Here is a 19,388-nt window from a genome sequence, read left to right on the forward strand (position 1 = left end):
ACTCTGCTAGTGGGAATGTAAAATGATCTCGGTTGTTTGAACAATACTCTGGCAGTTATTAAAATAAAAGCATAATTACCGTATAATCCAACATTTCTACTCTGAGGTATATAATTATAGTCCAAATTAAACATACCTGCAAATAAAACTTGTACTCAAAGGCTCATACAATCATTATTCACACTAACTAAAAGGTACAAACAACTCCAATGTCCAGCAACAGACAAATAGATAAATATGATTGAGTATATCCTTATAATAGAATACTACATAAGCAACAAAAGGAATGAAATATTGATACATGTTTAAATGTGGATGGAATTTGAGAGCATTTTAAGTGAAAGAGGTTAGTCATAAATGAGTATTTATATGATTCCACTCTTAAAAGTCAGAATGAAGACATGTATTTATTTAGAAAGTAGATTAGTTAAGAGTGAGAACAGGGTTAGGAAGAAGATGATGGAGCTAAAGAATACACTGTTTCAAGGCCCACGCTGTGGCTCGCTTGGTTAATCCTCCACCTGTGGTGCCAGCATCCCATATGGGCGCCAGGTTCTAGTCCCGGTTGCTCCTCTTCCAGTCCAGCTCTCTGCTGTGGCCTGGGAAGGCAGTGGAGGGTGGCCCAAGTGCTTGGGCCCTGCACCCGCATGGGAAACCAGGAGGAAGCACCTGGCTCCTGGCTTTGGATCAGCACAGCACGCCAGCCATAGCGGCCATTTTGGGGGTGAACCAACGGAAGGAAGACCTTTCTCCCTGTCTCTCTCACTGTCCACTCTGCCTGTCAAAAAAAAAAAAAAAAAAGAATCCTTCAAAGAGCTCAGGGAAACTGCATATTATGAAAAAGCGATGACAGGATTTTCAAATTATTTTTCATTAAAGTAAGTTTAAACTTTTATTTCATTTTTCATAATTTTTTGAAATATACTCATGGAGAAAAAAGATGAATCCCTGAACATTATCCTGTTCTTGGGTATAGTCTCCTTTCTGCATAAGAAGGAATTTTCTTCTGATCTAGCCTCCTGCTAATGTGCACCCAGGAAATCAGCAAATGATGTTTAAAGCACTTGAGTCACTGCCTCCCATTTGCATTTTTCTACCTTGAATAGCCCATTAATAACTTTTTCTTTATTGGTTTATTAAATTCATTTACTGGATAATTGAAGACTTCAAACAAGGTAAAATATATTTATTAATTTTTAAGAAGTATATCACCTAGACTGGTATAAGTATTAACTTTATAAAATAGATTATTCAACATTCAGTAAATATGAGTGAGAACTCAAAATTTTAATATTTGTATAAAGTCAAGAAATAGAGATATACATTACATAGGTATGAGTTATTTTAATTGATCAATATCTTGAATATGTTGTACAGATAAAATGGGTTTCTATTAGCAGATTAAAACCAAAAGAAAATTAAAATAAATTCATATTTAAAATTATAAGCAATAAATACAGCACTACAACTACCTCTAATTCTATGTACATTGGGTTATATTTAAACAAACACTAAATTACAAAATGGATATTTGAAGACTAAGTACATTGGAAAATAACTTTAGAAAAGAGTGACAGATCCAAGTTTTTAGAAAATTAGAATGTAAATTCCCCAACAATTGCAATAATTGCAGGACAATGGCAGATACACATATTGAAAGCTAGAATGATCCAAATTAATTTTTATATACCAAAGAAGTTGCCTTAAAAAGTATCATATTTAATTGTTTTTATGAGGAGAATACAAAGAAGATCTTAATTAGCACTTAAGTTTTAGAGAAATCTAACATTTAAAAATATTACTGCTAACAATATATGGGTAAAAAATAACACTGATTAATCACAGAGTGGCTGGTACTCAAAGAATGTACAAAAAATGAGCCCTTGTGAAAAAAAGAAATCTGACTTAAACTGAATATAATAAAAGCACAATAAAAAATACTGGAAATTACAATGTCACTTAAATGTAATGCTCTCTGATAATTCAGCATGTTCTAATGTCATTGGTGGTTGAGACTTGACAGTTCATCTAGAAGAATGCTGAAATACATGAACACTGTCAGCAAAGAATTTTAATCTATATTTTAATAATAATAAATAGCTAAAAATTGAGTTTATTAAAAGGAATTGGTTGTATAATTTAAACAGCTAAATGTCCAGAACAGCCGGCGTTCCTTTTTATGACAGCTCATTGTGAAATCCATAAATTTGAAGCTAACTTAATAATACCTTTATTGTATAGATAAATAAATGTAGTGACCACAGTTAATTCTTACTAATTTATATAATTTTCCTATGCAGTTTTGTATGACTTCTGACTCATTGTCTATTGACAGCTTAGGAGACAACTTAGGACTAAGTTATTAGTTTAATTCATTTTAAGCAGATTGACATACTTCAAAAACACATACACATAATATCTCCTAAAATTGACTTTTGCTAGTCAAAATAATTCTTGTTCTCTAGAGATTTCAGTGCAAATAACATTAGAGAAACTGCATCCCATTTAAATGTCATTTTAATTCATTAGCAAGGGTTTCTTCCATCTTAATTATAAATGACTAAAGCAATTATTTCTGAATAATGTATGTAAGCTTTCACAAGTTTATATTGTAATATACAGTAGCTCTATTAAAATGTTAAAACACTGTATATGATATTATATTCCTCAAGTTCTTTTTTCTTTAAAAAGCTAGAATATTTCCAATATGTATTTGACTATATCTTCATAAAGTTAAAGTTAGTAAAGAAATATTTTAATAGGGTAAAACCCATAGAGTAGCAGGTCGGCATCTAGTACAGTAGTTGTTTAAAACTTCTGGATTGAAATACTAGCTCACCATCAAAATGTAAAAAGAACTATGTCAAGCATACCTATTATTGAGGTTTAAATCACCAAAGCTAATGTACCAATAAAATAATGGGCATTGTATTTTTAAAATAAATATTTTATATCTTATCATGGATGTTTCTGTTTTCTTAGACCTCAAACAAACTTCTGATGCTGGCATCTGGTTGTCTTTAAAATATTTACCAAAATAGAATTCCAGACTCTATTTTATTATAAAATCAGCCCAGACACAGTATCAGGTATTAACATGCATACACTATTGCATTACTTATTAGCTTTTAAAAATCACCTAGCTTGTATATATTTGATTTGAGACCACAAAATAAAGTAATGGAATATTCACAAGCTCATTTTCACAACAAACTTTTTTACAAACTTCTGAGAAAATAAGAAATCCTTCATTGATTTCCTTCATATAAAATGATTCCTAAGTTGTCTATACAGTAGAAATGGAAGCGGTCCAGTTTCTGTTGACAGATACAGAGAAAATGATCCCCATTCCCACTTGTGTAGTAAGATGGGAAGTAGCTGAAAAGGTGTTTGTGGTATCAACCAAGCTGTCTCCCAAATGAGACAGAAATAAGGTTGTATGTTACCCATCCTGTTCACCAAGTCTTGAAAATGAATATGCCAAAGGGAAAAAAAAAATGTGGTGAGTCAGCAAATGAATAGCTTATAACAATTGTGCTCACTTCCTTCTCTTAAGAGAGTAAGCCAATAGAAATCACTCACTCTGTCTAGTCCATTTCTGATGGTAATTGAGGGGGAAAAAAAAAAAAAAAACTACATCCATGACAATAAGTTGAAGATTTTAAAGACAAACCAACAAAAAGCTCATTTTCCCTTCATGTCCATAGGATCTAGCTGGGTTCTATAAACAATAAGAATAGGGTCATTCTTAAGTGAATTCATTCCAGCTCATAAGAATTGATTGTACTTATTTTTTTCCAAGTCCATATTCACTGATTTAAGGTTGGTAGCTGAATATCAGTCACAGTGACAATATTTACAGGCCAACATTAAAATCAGGATGGTTTCCCCATACAGAGATGGTTTTTAAACATTTGTTAACACATTTCTCATTTACTGTAAGGGATTTCTTCATGGCATTCTAGAATTTGAATAAACATCCATGTCTTCTAGTTGTATAGTTGTAGATGCAAGTCCTTGATTTAGGAGTGGCACCAAACAGGCAATGATTCCTCTATTTTTATATAACTAAGTCATACAACTTTTCCTGTTTTAACACAACATTTTCAATATCATGGATGCTTTTTCCATTTAAGTGTTCACTAGGACAGTCATGACTATATCCTGGAACATCACTGATTGTTGACACTGTGTAAGATGCACTGCGGAGAGCATCTGAGTGGGAAAAGCTGTTTCCAAATTGGATTTTGTATTGATTCCAGTTTCTTCTCAAAATTGCTTGAACCTATGAATCAAAAAGAAACAGAACAAAAACATTCATTAATTGGTATGAAGATATTTCATTTGAAGCACAATAAAATGTTTTGTAGAAAAGTTTTTCTTAAAAAATTGATGTAGTTAATATATTTTTATTTCCTTGTTTTAAAAATTGTCATCTTTACATTAGTAAATATATTGTAATACTTTATTTTATATTCCATTAATTTTTAATTATTTATTTGAGAGGCAGAGAGACAAACAGAAAGAGAGAGAGCTTCCATCTGTTGATTAACCCCTAAAATGCCCAAACAAAAGGCAGAAACTCAATCAAGCTCTGCCATGTGATTGTCAGGAACCAAAATACCTGAGCAATCAACTGCTGCCTGGAATCTGGAGCAAGAGCCAGATTCTAAACTCAAATATTCTGATATTGGATATGGACATCTTAACCAGCAAATTCATCGCTAGAACATACGCCCACCCCACATTAACATTTTTCATTACGTGCATTGTCTTGAACATGTTAATGCACAACTAATGATTATTAGTAGTAAAAATTTCAAAAATTAAATGAGTTTTCCATCTTTATTTGGAGCTAGAGATCAAGGCTAGATATGTCCTATATAGTGACTTTGGTTTCAACTGAACTTAAGGCAGTAAGGTAATTTCCTTCATATCAAGCCAGTGGGCACATATGAGAATAGTCAGACACATCTCCAACTTGACCTTTTGGACATTTCCCAATCTGATGAGTTAACAGACTGGCTTGGAGTAGTATGCCTCTGAGTCCAAATATATTAGGCAAATCCCTGTGGCCTGAAATGTTTCTGGACAAAGTGTACATTGCTTTGAATGTTCTTCCTGAAGTTCTCCACTACTCTTGCATCTTACATTACTTCCCAAAGGGAATCTAAGCTTATAAAAGCAATTTTCCAATAATCAAAATAACATAAACATACTACTAATAATAATTGTTTAACTTTCTACTACTTCTATACAATTCCTCAACTTTCTATCCATTATATTTATATATATCTATCAATATTAAATATTTTTTTCTTTTTTTAAAAACTTTTATTTAATGAATATAAATTTCCAAAGTACAGCTTATGGATTACAATGGCTTCCCCCTCGCCATAACTTCCCTCCTAACCCACAACCCTCCCCTTTCCCACTCCCTCTCCCCTTCCATTCACATCAAGATTCATTTTCAATTCTCTTTATATACAGAAGATCAGTTCAGTATATATTAAGCAAAGATTTCAACAGTTTGCCCCCACATAGCAACACAAAGTGAAAAATACTGTTGGAGTACTAGTTATAGCATTAAATAACAGTGTACAGCACATTAATGACAGAGATCCTACATGGGCTTACACATTTCTCTAATAGATCAAGAAAACAATTCTCCAAATTACAAATATTTTGTAGCAAATAGGTATTCTGAAGAGATTTGCAGTTCCATGGGATATCATAAATTTATCTTGAAATCTCCTATGCACTATCACCTGAAATGAGCACAAGGATTTACTGTCTCATTTCATATTTTACAGTTCAGAAAAAAGGAAAGATAAATACAAAGGCAACAACTGCTTAAGGTAAAACCAAGAATGATTTAGAGTTTCTGGCTAGTGTCCCTCTTCTCAGTAATTGAATACTCATATTTTTAAAATGCAATAATGTGGTTTGTAAAGTTATATTACTATAATGTTCAGTAACTTTGTGCTTATGTCTATGTATATGGCAACCAGATCTGAACTAAATAATTTCTATTCATACTAATGTTCCTTGAAAATAAAAGCATTTATAGAACCGAGTGTATTTATTATACAAAAGTTTATAATCCATTTCATGTTTAGTTTACTAACTCTAAATTCTCCAAGTAAAATATTTAAATTAAGGCAACTTAAAATAATATTTTCACATGTAACCTTAAGACAAATGATAAATGGATGGCTTAGAACCTATGCCATCTCACTAGTCCAAGTGATCAATTTCAGTTCACAATTGATCACACTGATAGGTCTAAGAGTTAAAGGGATCACACAAACAAGACTAGTGTCTGCTAACACTAACTGATAGAATAAAAAAGGGAGAGAACAATCCAACATGGGAAGCAGGATACACAGCAGACTCATAGAATGGCAGATGTCCTAAACAGCACTGTGGCCTCAGAATCAGCCCTTAAGGCATTCGGATCTGGCTGAAAAGCCCATGAGAGTATTGTAGGCATGGAAAGCCAAGACACTCTGGAAAAAAAAAAAAAAAAAAAACCTAAATGAAAGATCTCTGCGAGTGAGATCCCAGTGGAAAGAACAGGCCATCAAAGAAGGAGGTACCTTTCTCTGAAGGGAGGAGAGAACTTCCACTTTGACTATGACCTTGTCTAAATAAAATCGAAGTCAGCGAACTCAAAAGGCTTCCATAGCCTTGGCAACTCATGACTAGAGCCTAGGGTGATTACTGACGCCATAAACAAGAGTGTCAAATTGTTAAGTCAACAACAGGAGTCACTGTGTACTTACTCCTCATGTAGGATCTCTGTCCTTAATGTGCTGTACATTGTGATTTAATGCTATAACTAGTACTCCAACAGTATTTTTCACTTTGTGTTTCTGTGTGGGTGCAAACTGATGAAATCTTTACTTAATATATACTAAATTGATCTTCTGTATATAAAGAGAATTGAAAATGAATCTTGATGTGAATGGAATGGGAGAGAGAGCGGGAGATGGGAGGGGTGCAGGTGGGAGGGAAGTTATGGGGGAGGAAAAAGCCATTGTAATCCACAAACTGTACTTTGGAAAATTATATTTACTAAATAAAAGTTTTAAAAAAGAATTATAAATTTTAAATAAATATGTGGAGATTTTAAAAAGGATATTGACTAATTATCTAGGTATTTCTTATGGAAATTATTTTTGATATTGCCATTTTATGCTTAATAAATTTTTCAAGTTTGTTACTAATTTCGGACTTTTGAGGTACCTAAATTATATAGCTCCTTGTTAAATGCAAATGAAATATAGCCTTTTATTAAACATTGTACATAAATGCTGAGAAGCTGAAAGTAAGAATTATCATAGTTGTGACTCTAGTAAAGTCCTAAAAATTAAAGCTTAAATGCAAATCTAAAAGCCAAAATAGCTATGGAATATCTGGCTCTTTGCCTTTGAAATTTTTTTTGATTAAGATTATTACACTTTTTCTTCCTTTCAACAAAATCATCAGGAAAATCAGGGAAAATCAACTTGATAAACATTTGGTTATTATTTCCTAAAGTCAAAAATAAATCTAATTGTGGCCAGGTCTTTCAGGACACTGCTTGGGAGGCTGCATGCCAAATCATAGTGCCCGGGTTTTGAGACTTTGGTCCATTTCCAATGCAGCTTCCTGCTAATGCTTATCCTAGAAGGTAGCAAGTGATATTTCAATACCTGAGTCTTTGCTACCTTCATAGGAGACCAAGGCTGCATTCTGGGACCTGATTTTGGCTGGCCCCACCTCCAGTTGTTGCAGGCATTTCGGGAGTGAACCAGTGCATAGAAGATCTCTTTCTGTTTGTCTGTCTCTCTCTACTTTTCAAATAAAATTTCAAAATAAGTAAACCTAATCAAAGACACACAGGCCTTGTAGACATCTGTTTGCTTATATTGCTTATATTGTTGCTTATATTGTTTTCTGTAAGGATCCTACAATTTTCATCTGTGTCCTCTAACTCAATATTGAACCTGTTCAACAGAATATTAAAGTGGCACTTAAACTTAAATGAGGAAAACTGAAAGGAAGATATCCTGCTGTTATTAACTATATGAATATATTTTTCACTTTTTTGCATGAATGTTGTATACAGTGTTGTCAAGTCAGATGTTTAGAATTTAACATTATGATTTCATATGCCCATAAACACTTGATAAGCAACCAACTCTATCCTTCTTAATCTAACTTCAGTTAAAAATATTTACTAGATTCATATAAAAATTCTTATGTGAAATCAGTTGTTCTCAACAAATCTTCTTGTTCATTTTATAAAAATATCTACCCTCAACTGTGAAATATACTCTTTGATGATCAGAGTTTCTAGATAGCTATGTTAACAGAGTACATTTTGTCTGTGTGGAATAGGGGATGAGGCAAAAGTTGCCTGAGTACTTGCCAGGCAACAGTGATTTAACTTTTGAGAAATAACAGAAGGAAAGTATTAGCTATAATAGTAAACAGAGGTGAGAGTAGAAAAAAATACATGTGTTAAGCAAAAGACAAGTCATTTGACCTAATGTGGAAAGCAAAAAGGAAACTAAGCCTGGGCAAATGATTTTAAGAAGTACATGACATAGTTGGAACCACAGAAAATGTCTTTGGCAGCTACTCCTTCATGTTATTAGAATGGGAAAACCTAAGAGGCAACATGACAAAAAGAGAAGGATTATAATATTTCTTAAGACTAGAAATGAATCATACTTATACAAGGATTGTATCTCTAGAGATTAAGAAAAGGGGACAGATATTAGAGATGTGTGAAGAATTGAAGGATTTGGCAATAACCAAGCTCAATGATTTTGTATTTTAATTATCTATTGCCAAATTTTCTTAATCTTAGGACATGGCTGAAGATCAATGTTCTCTGTCCCTTTTGCTTACACAGATAGAGTGCAACAAGAGTACCAGGCATTAGTTTGGATATTCCTTGGGCACACTTGCTAATAAAAGGATCAGTTTGAGATGCACACATTTGCACATGTGTTTTTAAAAATGAGTTCGTTGACAGCCTTAATAATGAGTCTGTAATAAATTGAGTAACTATTGAGAGTGAAGCAGATGCTAAAATCTTTACATTCCCCAGCTGACATTAAATCTTGTGAGACTTGTGTAAGGAACTTGTTTTTATCCCCTCCCCACCCCGCCTTGACAAAGAAAGACACATACTCCTAGAAATTGAGCATTTCCAAAAATAAGACAACCAAGAAGAAAGTAATATCTTTGGGGTTCAAATGGCTTCATCCATTTATTATACACTGGGGCCTATCGCAAAATATTTTAATAATGATTGGGTTTGGGATACTTAAAATTATACTTTACAAAACGAGATCTGTTTCTGTAGATTCAGAAATGCATCTTTTAGGTGTCAGGCATGTTCTTTGACTTGTGTGCATATCACTCTTATCTATGTTTAATTTTTACAACCTACATAGCATTAAAAAATTACCTAATCAATGGATACAAAAATAAGCTAATAAGTTCTATTTGAATTTTTTTAACAAAACAAATATCTATGCTTCTTAGTTGCATCCTCTGTCTATACTTTTAATTGACTTCAGAATAGAAGATACTCTTATTTTCTGAAAAGCAGAAAAATTATGAAGCATTACCTGTAGGTCTGAAATATAGTTGACCATGTTTGACAGTTCTACAGCCTATATAAATTAAAATATCTGTACATTGAAATTAAAATGTATCCAATTAATTGAAAATTGAGTTTTATTATATGCCAAGGAAAAAAGGAATTGTTCTCATAAAGTTATGGTAATTGGTTCCACATGGTCCCCATCAGAAGGTTTTTGAAATAAACTTCTCAGTTATTGAGTGTCTGTACCTCACTCAGTTGTGCTCTGGGTTTCCAAACTTTCTTCAATTTTGCTAAATCCTCCTACAGGTTAAAATTTGTCAAGTAGATTAAAAACACATAAATAGTGAATTCAATAGAATTCAAACCCATGAACTATAATACTAGCTATATGCAAAAGAAATGTGGCATCAATTTTCAAAATGTCTGAAAATTCTGAAGTAGAAAAGGTTTAATAAAAATCAAGAAATATCTAAAATCACATATCCATGTTACAATTTAAAGCATTCTATTCTAAATTTCCTAACCTATTGTACTTCCTCCTTGTATAATTGAGAATTCTCTTTTTTAATGATTTTGTGTCCACTGTAAAAATGTTTCCATAGGCCACACCATGGAGGAGACAAAAAAAAAAATGAGAGAGAAAAAAGAGAAATGAGTCATTTATATTTCCTGTTATTTTATGTGTTCTATGAAGTTAGGATTACTTAGCACCGTACTTGGGACAAGGTATAGACTTGGTAGGATTCAAAGGTAGGTCAAAGGATTCAACAAATAGAAGCCACTACTAGAATATTTTAAACTGAGGCTGAAATTTCAGTAGCCTCAAACTTTAATATTAACTAATTTTTTACTTTTCTTATGGAAATGGTACTTGAAATAGTTGTTTCTGGGGAATTTATAATTCTATATAATTTTTCAAAAGAAAAATATATTGTAAATATCAAAATGATGCAAGGAATAAAATCAATCAACATACCTCTCCATTAAAAAAACAGAAAATTGTAGAGACCAAAAGACCCTGTAAAAGAAAAATAGAATTCTCTGAATCCAAAAGGAAAAGTTGTGTTTATTTATAACCAATTGATATAAGAAATCAAAAATAACATCAAGTGTATGCCAGTTTACTAACAAATTTCTCAAGTAAGCAGCCTTCTTGATGTCATGAACACCATACCTGATAGTGCATAAGGATGTGCATGATGTAGTCATATACCTCCTCTGCAATCCTCCCTTCAGGTCGCCAAGGAATCAGCACAAATTCAATGCCAAGCAGTGGCACCAGAATAAGAGTAGCTCTCACAGCTTTCATGTAGAGATTAGATTCAGCTTGGTGTGTCACTTTTAACTTGGTGATGAGAACACGTACAATATTTAATAGAAAAAAAAGATTCACCTAAATAGAAAATAAAATGGCATATAAAAATTGTTTTATATTTAATATGTATTATTGAAAAATCTCCAATTTTTATAATATTAGAATATTTTAAATGTACAAGACTTTTAAAAATGTATATAAGTGCATCTCTTCCTCTCTTATTCCCACTCTTATATTTAACAGGGATCACTTTTCAGTTAAGTTTAAACACTTAAGAATAATTGTGTATTAATTACAGAGTTCAACCAATAGTATTAAGTAGAACAAAAAAAAAATACTAAAAGGGATAAAGTATTAAGTTGGGACATGCTCAATCAGACTTGCCCCAAATGGTAGAGTTAGAAATGTGCCAGGGGATTCCAATTCAATCCCATCAAGGTTGCATGTACCAATGCCATCTCACTAGTCCAAGTGATCAATTTCAGGTCACAATTGATCATAATGATAGGACTAAGAGTCAAAAGGATCACACAAACAAAACTAGTGTCTGCAAATACTAACTGATAGAATAAAAAAGGGAGAGAATGATCCAACATGGGAAGTGGGATACACAGCAGACTCATAGAATGGCAGATGTCCTAAACAGCACTGTGGCCTCAGAATCAGCCCTTAAGGCATTCGGATCTGGCTGAAAAGCCCATGAGAGTATTTTAGGCATGGAAAGCCAAGACACTCTGGCACGCTGGCAAAAAAAAAAAAAAATACCTAAATGAAAGATCTCTGCGAGTGAGATCCCAGTGGAAAGAATGAGCCATCAAAGAAGGAGGTACCTTTCTCTCAAAGGAGGAGAGAACTTCCACTTTGAAGATCACTTATATACATTTTTTTAAACTTTTATTTAATGAATATAAATTTCCAAAGTACAGCTTATGGATTACAATGGCTTTCCCCCCATAACTTCCCTCCCACCTGCACCTCTCCCATCTCCCGCTCTCTCTCCCATTCCATTCACATCAAGATTCATTTTCAATTCTCTTTATATACAGAAGATCAATTTAGTATATATTAAGTAAAGATTTCATCAGTTTGCACCCACACAGAAACACAAAGTGAAAAATACTGTTGGAGTACTAGTTATAGCATTAAATCACAATGTACAGCACATTAAGGACAGAGATCCTACATGAGGAGTAAGTACACAGTGACTCCTGTTGTTGACTTAACAATTTGACACTCTTGTTTATGGCGTCAGTAATCACCCTAGGCTCTAGTCATGAGTTGCCAAGGCTATGGAAGCCTTTTGAGTTCGCTGATTTCGATTTTATTTAGACAAGGTCATAGTCAAAGTGGAAGTTCTCTCCTCCCTTCAGAGAAAGGTACCTCCTTCTTTGATGACCAGTTCTTTCCACTGGGATCTCACTCGCAGAGATCTTTCTTTTTTTTTTTTTTTGCCAGAGTGTCTTGGGCTTTCCATGCCTAAAATACTCTCATGGGCTTTTCAGCCAGATCCGAATGCCTTAAGGGCTGATTCTGAGGCCACAGTGCTGTTTAGGACATCTGCCATTCTATGAGTCTGCTGTGTATCCCGCTTCCCATGTTGGATTGTTCTCTCCCTTTTTTATTCTATCAGTTAGTGTTAGCAGACACTAGTCTTGTTTGTGTGATCCCTTTGACTTTTAGACCTATCAGTGTGATCAATTGTGAACTGAAGATGATCACTTGGACTAGTGAGATGGCATTGAAGTTTTCTCTGAGATATGAATTTGTTTTTATAGAATTGTGATTTATTTTTAAAAGCTTTAATGTATTTAAGCTTTAGAAAAATTACAGTAGTGAAAATATTTGAGCGTTTTTCTCAGCTCATTTTTCAAATCAATTTTTAAATATTTTATATTCTTAGTGTAAAGGAAACAATTGTTTACAACAAACAGCTACATTTTAAAGCATCACTTCATTATAAATGTCCACACTACATTATTTCCACATGCATATTTTATCATGATAGCCATTTTCATCTGTTTATTCTTTGTATGTTTCTTTATGTAACAATAATCCTTACTACAACTCTCCAAAATAGCAGTCTAATACTCATTATCCTTATAGAAGACTAAGTCATATAACTGAACCAGTTAATATTCAACCTGGTATTTCCCAGAGCTAAAATCATTTGGCTTCCCATAGGACCCTATGTATTTACTGTGGCTTTACAACCTTCCTCAAGACACACCATTTCTTTGAAAGGGGAACATAAAACTTAAATATAGTATGAATCAGGAAACACAGTCCTGCTGGATTGGATTCATAATCTCTCTGTGTGTTTCTCTTTCTTTCTCTCTCTCTCTCAATTACTTTCTCTGATATTTATTCATGTCATTTTTTTGGTCTATTTACTTTACACCCAGTACTTATGACTTCCATAGAATTTTGTACATTAACTCCAGAAAAGTCCCAAGGAGGCAAATTGCTCTTCTCTTTCTTTTCTTCTCACCTTGACTTCTGGCATCTACCCTTTATTTGATAATTGTACAAATCCAACTACAAATCAATATATACTGTATATCCTCATACCTTAATAAATTTGAAAAAAAAGGGAGATGAATAATTTAATATAGAAAACAATTTGCAAATAACAGAGCATTTAAGGCAATTGGTGTGAAAACAACTGAGCATAAAATTATTCCACTACTATTCTTAGAGAATTCATTGGGACATATGCTTTATAAATATACAGCTCAGTATAATACTGATGGCAATGCATCTATAAAAAGGAACATGTTATAGACACAGGGATTTGATAAATACAAAGCACAATAAGCTCTCTCAACAGGTGTTAGAATGAAACATGACAAATCAACATGTCAGCTTTATTTCTCACAACCTGTTGTCATGCTTTCCTGAGCATTCATTGATGTTTTAAAAGTTAGGACTAAATGTAAAATTTACTGTATGTTTGTGATATGGACATTTGAGGAGAGGAGAGAAGAGGGGATAGGAAAGGGGCAGAGAAGTATCATTTTATTCTTAGAATTGTATCTATGAACTACATTAACTCTGTTCTCTATATTATTACTACATAAACATTAGAATTATGTTGTAATTATTTTTGCTATGACCCTATTTTGTTAATAAAGTCCTTAAATCAATAAAATCACTACCTGTTCACAGAAGTAAAGGCAATACAGCCTTTTTATTTTATTATGAATTTATAATATAGAATATTTCATAATCTAATAAACTCTAAATCATATATTAAGAAAATACAGTAGAAATATTGTAATTTAGATTCCATTATATGAAAAATTTTTAAATGAAGACTACTTTTCCAAAATAGCAAATCTATTTAAAATGTGCAACTAGAAACTAGAATTGACAGTGGTATTAGTCCTCACATTATCTATTGTATGAACAGTCATGTTAGAGTGAAATGACCCAATTCTCCATTTTATTTCTCACAGAACATGCTTTTAAGAATTATGACTCTCTCATCCTACTTTATTTTCTATAACTATTTCCATTAATTTTAAGCAAAAAATAGGATAAGAATTTTAAATTTCACATGAAGTACATCTGAATTTCATCCAATTTAGAGAGCAAAAATAGTTAAGAAAACCCAAAGCCTCTTTTTACTACAACTCATATAAACTTCACATTGCTATAGACACAAAACATTTTATATATCACAATATCAGTCTGGTATCACAATAGGAAGTGGGTGACAGTACATTGACAGTAGAAGGATTCCTGGAGCCAGTCACATACAACAATGGCCAGCAATTCCTTAATTATGCTCTGGAGTGACCTAAATAGCTCATTAAACCTAAATTAAATATAACCACTCTTCACTTCTGTGTAAGCAATACCTCAATAATGTTGTGGTCACTCCAATACCATCCTGCCCGAGGGGAAATTCATAGAGGAAGTCTGAGTGAAAAGAAACTGATTGTGGTTAAAAGAGCTTTAAGAGCTGTTATACTCTATATTTGCTGGGAGCTTTTACTGTTGAAACTTTGTGATTTAAGAATTTGAACTGCATATCACCCTTTGCAATCAGGTCTTTTGTAATAAAATGTCTTGTATCTGTTCTGGAAGCTCCTGGGTGGCCCAAACAATGCTTTAATTTATTTGAGCTCTGCTCAGAACAGAACTATGGTATCATGCATAAATTACAAATGCATAAACTTTTAAAGCATTTTCAAGAGTTTATTGTGTTTAAAACATCATGCTAATCACCTTAAAGGAAATATTTAATCTGTATAATACCCTCTGAAATATGCATTTTTATTATTCATCACTACAGAGAAAAAAATAAGTTCCCGAAAGCCACGTAACAAAATAAAACAGAACTTGTCTTGCAATACAGTCAACAGTGGTAGAGCCAAGATTCAGTGTTGGCTCTCTGAGCACAAAGACTACAAAGCAGGAAGTCTCAGGATATAGCTTAAACACAGTGTCTCACTGTGGAGGCAGAAAGGAAAGGAGGCACTTCTGCCTTTGAAATTCACTGCAATGTACAGTAAGATACAGTAAAATGTTCATAAAAGACTTAAAGGAAACCAAGTGTTGATTTGTGAACTTTTTGTCTCGTGTGGCCGGGCACAAACCAGAAATGTGACACTTGTGTGTTTTCTGCATGAAGGCTAAGTACTTTTTATGCTTTAACGTTTTAACACATTTAATCCTTATATTTGTTTAAAAGAACTATAAAAGATACTATTATTAAATTCTCTACATTCTTTATTTTCCAAATGAGGGACTTGAGGCAATGAGTGATTATTTTAATTGCTTAAAGTCACCAGCATGAAAGAGGTGCAAGTGCAATTTGAACTCATGCAACAATCACCAGAATGACTTAACAATGATACATTTTGTAAATAGCTTTAACAATTTTCTAATATAAACATACACTAAATTGCAAATGGTAAATATAGTAAAGTTACAGAATATTTGTATAGAAACAAATTGTTGAAAAACACAGCCAGGAAACTTTCAATTTTGGTGAAGGAATATATTATACCTAAATATACAAGTACTGATTTGTATTCATTTTTTCCCCCATTTAAAATAGCATAATAAAAGTTTTGAATGTGATTTCTATATCCCTACAATCACACTTAAAGATATCCAATTGGTGTACTCAATAAAGTGATGATTATTACAAACCTTTTAAAGGCTCTCTTTTTCTAATGTCAAGTCTCATCTTTAATGGAATGTTAATCTTACATAGGTCTGTTTGCTTTCTTTGTTGTATTCCTTACTTAACTGAACCCATCCCTGTTCTGCTCTGTGATCCAGAAAGTGACATCTATATTCAGCATGGGAACTCAGGCTCACTTTCTTGATCTCTGACATTGGCTGCATTTGGCTAAAGGGAGGAACCAAGAGATCAGTGTCTGAGAAATCTGAGTATTTGTTTCTGCTCTTCCCTGCCGTGTCTGGTTTTAGCTGTGGCTGTTTTCCTATATCCAAAGCCAGAGTTCTTGGGTCATTGCTCCCAATGCTTGCCCAATTCCAGTAACACCATTTGGTATCCTTTTCAGATTCAGCTGTAATACCATCTTCTCACACTGTTGGTCACTGGTGCCTCATCACAACTACAAAATGAGTTCCTTTGCCTTTCCTAACCATGCCTCAATTGTAGCACCTTCATTAAATCCTGTTCTATTAAGTACTGATTCTGAAGGCTATCATAAGCCAGATGATTCAGGAAGAATAAAGTTGAAATATCAGCAATAATGAGAAAAGGAGAATTGTAATTACATACCAGTAAAGCAGCACAAATTGGGCCATGGATAATGTAGAGGAGATGAGTATCAGAACTGATCCAGCAACTAGGGGAAAAAATAAAGAAATCATATTGAAGATTTTTGCTGTATTTAGTTCTAATAGAAATCCTAAAAATGGGGCTGGTGTTGAGGCATAGTAGGTAAAGCAACTGCCTGTGATGACAGCATCCCTTATGGGTGCCAGTTCCAGGCATGGCTGCTCCACTTCTGATCAAGCTCTCTGCTAAGGGCCTGGGAAGAGCAGTGGAAAATGGCCCAGGTTCTTCGGCCCCTGCCATTCACATGGAAGACACAAGGAAGCTCCTGGCTTTGGTGTGGCTCGGCCCTGGCCATGGCAGCCATCTGGGTAATGAACCAGCAAATGGAAGAGCTCTCTGTCTCTTGCTCCCTCACTGTAACTCTGACTTTCAAAATAAATAAATCTTTAAAAAAATCATAAAGAGATTATCTTACTTGTCATTGTAATATAAGCTTCTGGCAATGGCATGTATACATGCAGGAATCAGTGGGAATCCTGAAAATGTCAAAGAAAAAAAGTAAATAGGCAAATTTTTATAGATGAGATTCCTAGATTATGTTATGAAATATGAAAACCAAAGATTCTATAGAAGTAAAACTAACTGGATGCCAAGTATTTGAACAAATGTCTGTATGATTAAGTAACAAATATGATAAACTATTAGCTATTTATGTTTTGTGTGTGTATGTGTGTGTGTGTGTGTCTGTTATTCTAAGTCATTTTGAGTTGGTGGACACCAGAGCTTAGTTCCATAAATATGCCTCCTAGGCTATAAGGCTTAAAAGAAATTAAGCATTCATATACTTTCTCTGAGATGGAATTGGCCAATATTTGGTCAATGATCAGATATGAGGAAAAGTTTGATTGGTAAGAATTTCCAGGACAGATTAATGAGAGATAGATTAATCATAAACCTTTATTTGAAGAAGAGAAAATGATGGTTTATGTACTAAGAATTTTGCATTTTCAACATTCTAACTCAGAGTTTTCAAGCATGAAATGAAAAAATACATTATAAAAGAGGCCAGGATGTGCTAAAGATTGGTGTATCTGTATATGAGGGGACCTCAATAAGTTGGAAAATGAAATGCAAAGATGAGTTTTATCACAAAAAATAAGTTTTCAAATCCATGTATAGTTTTTTTAGAATACATAATTTCCATGAGCTTTCTAAAGAGCCTTTATACATACATCTATATATCTACCTAAACCTATACAGATGACAACTAAGTAAAATTTCAGTTTTGTTTCTAGATTCTAGTCCTATTAAATTCATTTCTGGTATTTGATATTTTGTGTTATTCTAGTTACCTTTTTTTATGACAGAAGTGTGCCTCTGCTTGCTTTGTGAATAATATATAGGAAAAAACAACCTTTTGCACGCCTTTATTACTGACCTCTCTTATTGTAAAATGGCAATTTTTTTCAAGAAACACCCATGTTTTTAAAATGGAATTTCAAAGATGGTTTGATGCAATGTACTCACTTTACACATGACCAAAAAGGAGATTCAGAACTATTCTAGGACTACATCCCTAATTCATGATTCTAACTCTATTGTTTCAGTCATTAAATATCCAGACATTATACATTATTAATTGAAATGTTTAATATCAAAAAGACATTATCAATCAAACTGTGACTATTGACAACAAATCAGCAATATTCTGCTTTAGATATTTCAATTTAAAGCAATAATCAAAAGTAAATAACTTAATAGTCTTTTAAAATGACTATTGATAATTCTAGTTTTGTATTATAGGGAAAAATGCTTTCTTAATCAGTTGAATCAACTTATTTATATCATGGCACTTACCCCAGCCAAGAAAATAATACCACATTAAGTGTTGCTTCTCCGCAAACACAGCCACCACTATGAGTGTGTGCAGATAAATGCCTTCACAGAGCATCCAAAAGTAGTTACAGCCCATCAGGTAAAGATGAATGAACTGGGACACTTTACAGCTAACCTGTGAGAAAAAGGAAAACAATTAATATTTAGCCATTTATGAATCTGTATATAAACAATAGTCTAGCTCACTAAACATAGAATTTGGTTTCTTCATACAATCTTTTTTTTTTTTTTTTTTTTGACAGGCAGAGTTAGACAGAGAGAAAGGTTTTCCTTCCATTGGTTCACCCCCCAAATGGCCGCTACGGCCATCGTGCTGCACCAATCCAAGCCAGGTGCTTCTTCCTGGTCTCCCTTGCGGGTGCGGGGCCCAAGTCTTCATACAATCTTGCACACAAACAATTCAGATTTTTAAAATGCCAGTCTTTTTTTTTTTTTTTTTTTTGACAGGCAGAGTGGATAGTGAGAGAGAGAGAGAGAGAGACAGAGAGAAAGGTCTTCCTTCCGTTGGTTCACCCTCCAATGACCGCTACGGCCGGCGCACCGTGCTGATCCAAAGCCAGGAGCCAGGTGCTTCTCCTGGTCTCCCATGTGGGTGCAGGGCCCAAGCACTTGGGCCATCCTCCACTGCCTTCCCGGACCATAGCAGAGAGCTGGCCTGAAAGAGGGGCAACTGGGGTAGAACCCGGCTCCCCAACCGAGACTAGAACCCGGTGTGCCGGTGCCGCAGGCAGAGGATTAGCCTATTGAGCCATGGCACCGGCCTAAAATGCCAGTCTTAAACTCACCTAACTGTGTCTTTAAGTTTTTAG

The 19,388-nt window shown here is 33.7% G+C and overlaps 1 protein-coding gene across 2 annotated transcripts in view; it reads right to left on the reverse strand.

The window, feature by feature from the left end:
* Positions 1-1,271: 1,271 nt before the first annotated feature.
* CALCRL (calcitonin receptor like receptor) overlaps positions 1,272-19,388 on the reverse strand; it is a 98,552-nt gene continuing 80,435 nt past the window's right edge. For both annotated transcript variants that reach the window (XM_062188918.1, XM_062188908.1), the window contains 6 exons: positions 18,541-18,694; positions 17,159-17,219; positions 16,684-16,750; positions 10,782-11,000; positions 10,584-10,625; positions 1,272-4,285 (listed from right to left, as the gene is read on the reverse strand). In XM_062188918.1, coding sequence (XP_062044902.1) covers positions 4,061-4,285; positions 10,584-10,625; positions 10,782-11,000; positions 16,684-16,750; positions 17,159-17,219; positions 18,541-18,694 — 768 coding nt within the window. In that variant the 3' untranslated portion in view covers positions 1,272-4,060. The remainder of the gene's footprint in view (positions 4,286-10,583; positions 10,626-10,781; positions 11,001-16,683; positions 16,751-17,158; positions 17,220-18,540; positions 18,695-19,388) is intronic.

This window comes from Lepus europaeus, chromosome 1 (assembly GCF_033115175.1).
Source record: "Lepus europaeus isolate LE1 chromosome 1, mLepTim1.pri, whole genome shotgun sequence".
Classification (NCBI taxonomy): domain Eukaryota; kingdom Metazoa; phylum Chordata; class Mammalia; order Lagomorpha; family Leporidae; genus Lepus; species Lepus europaeus.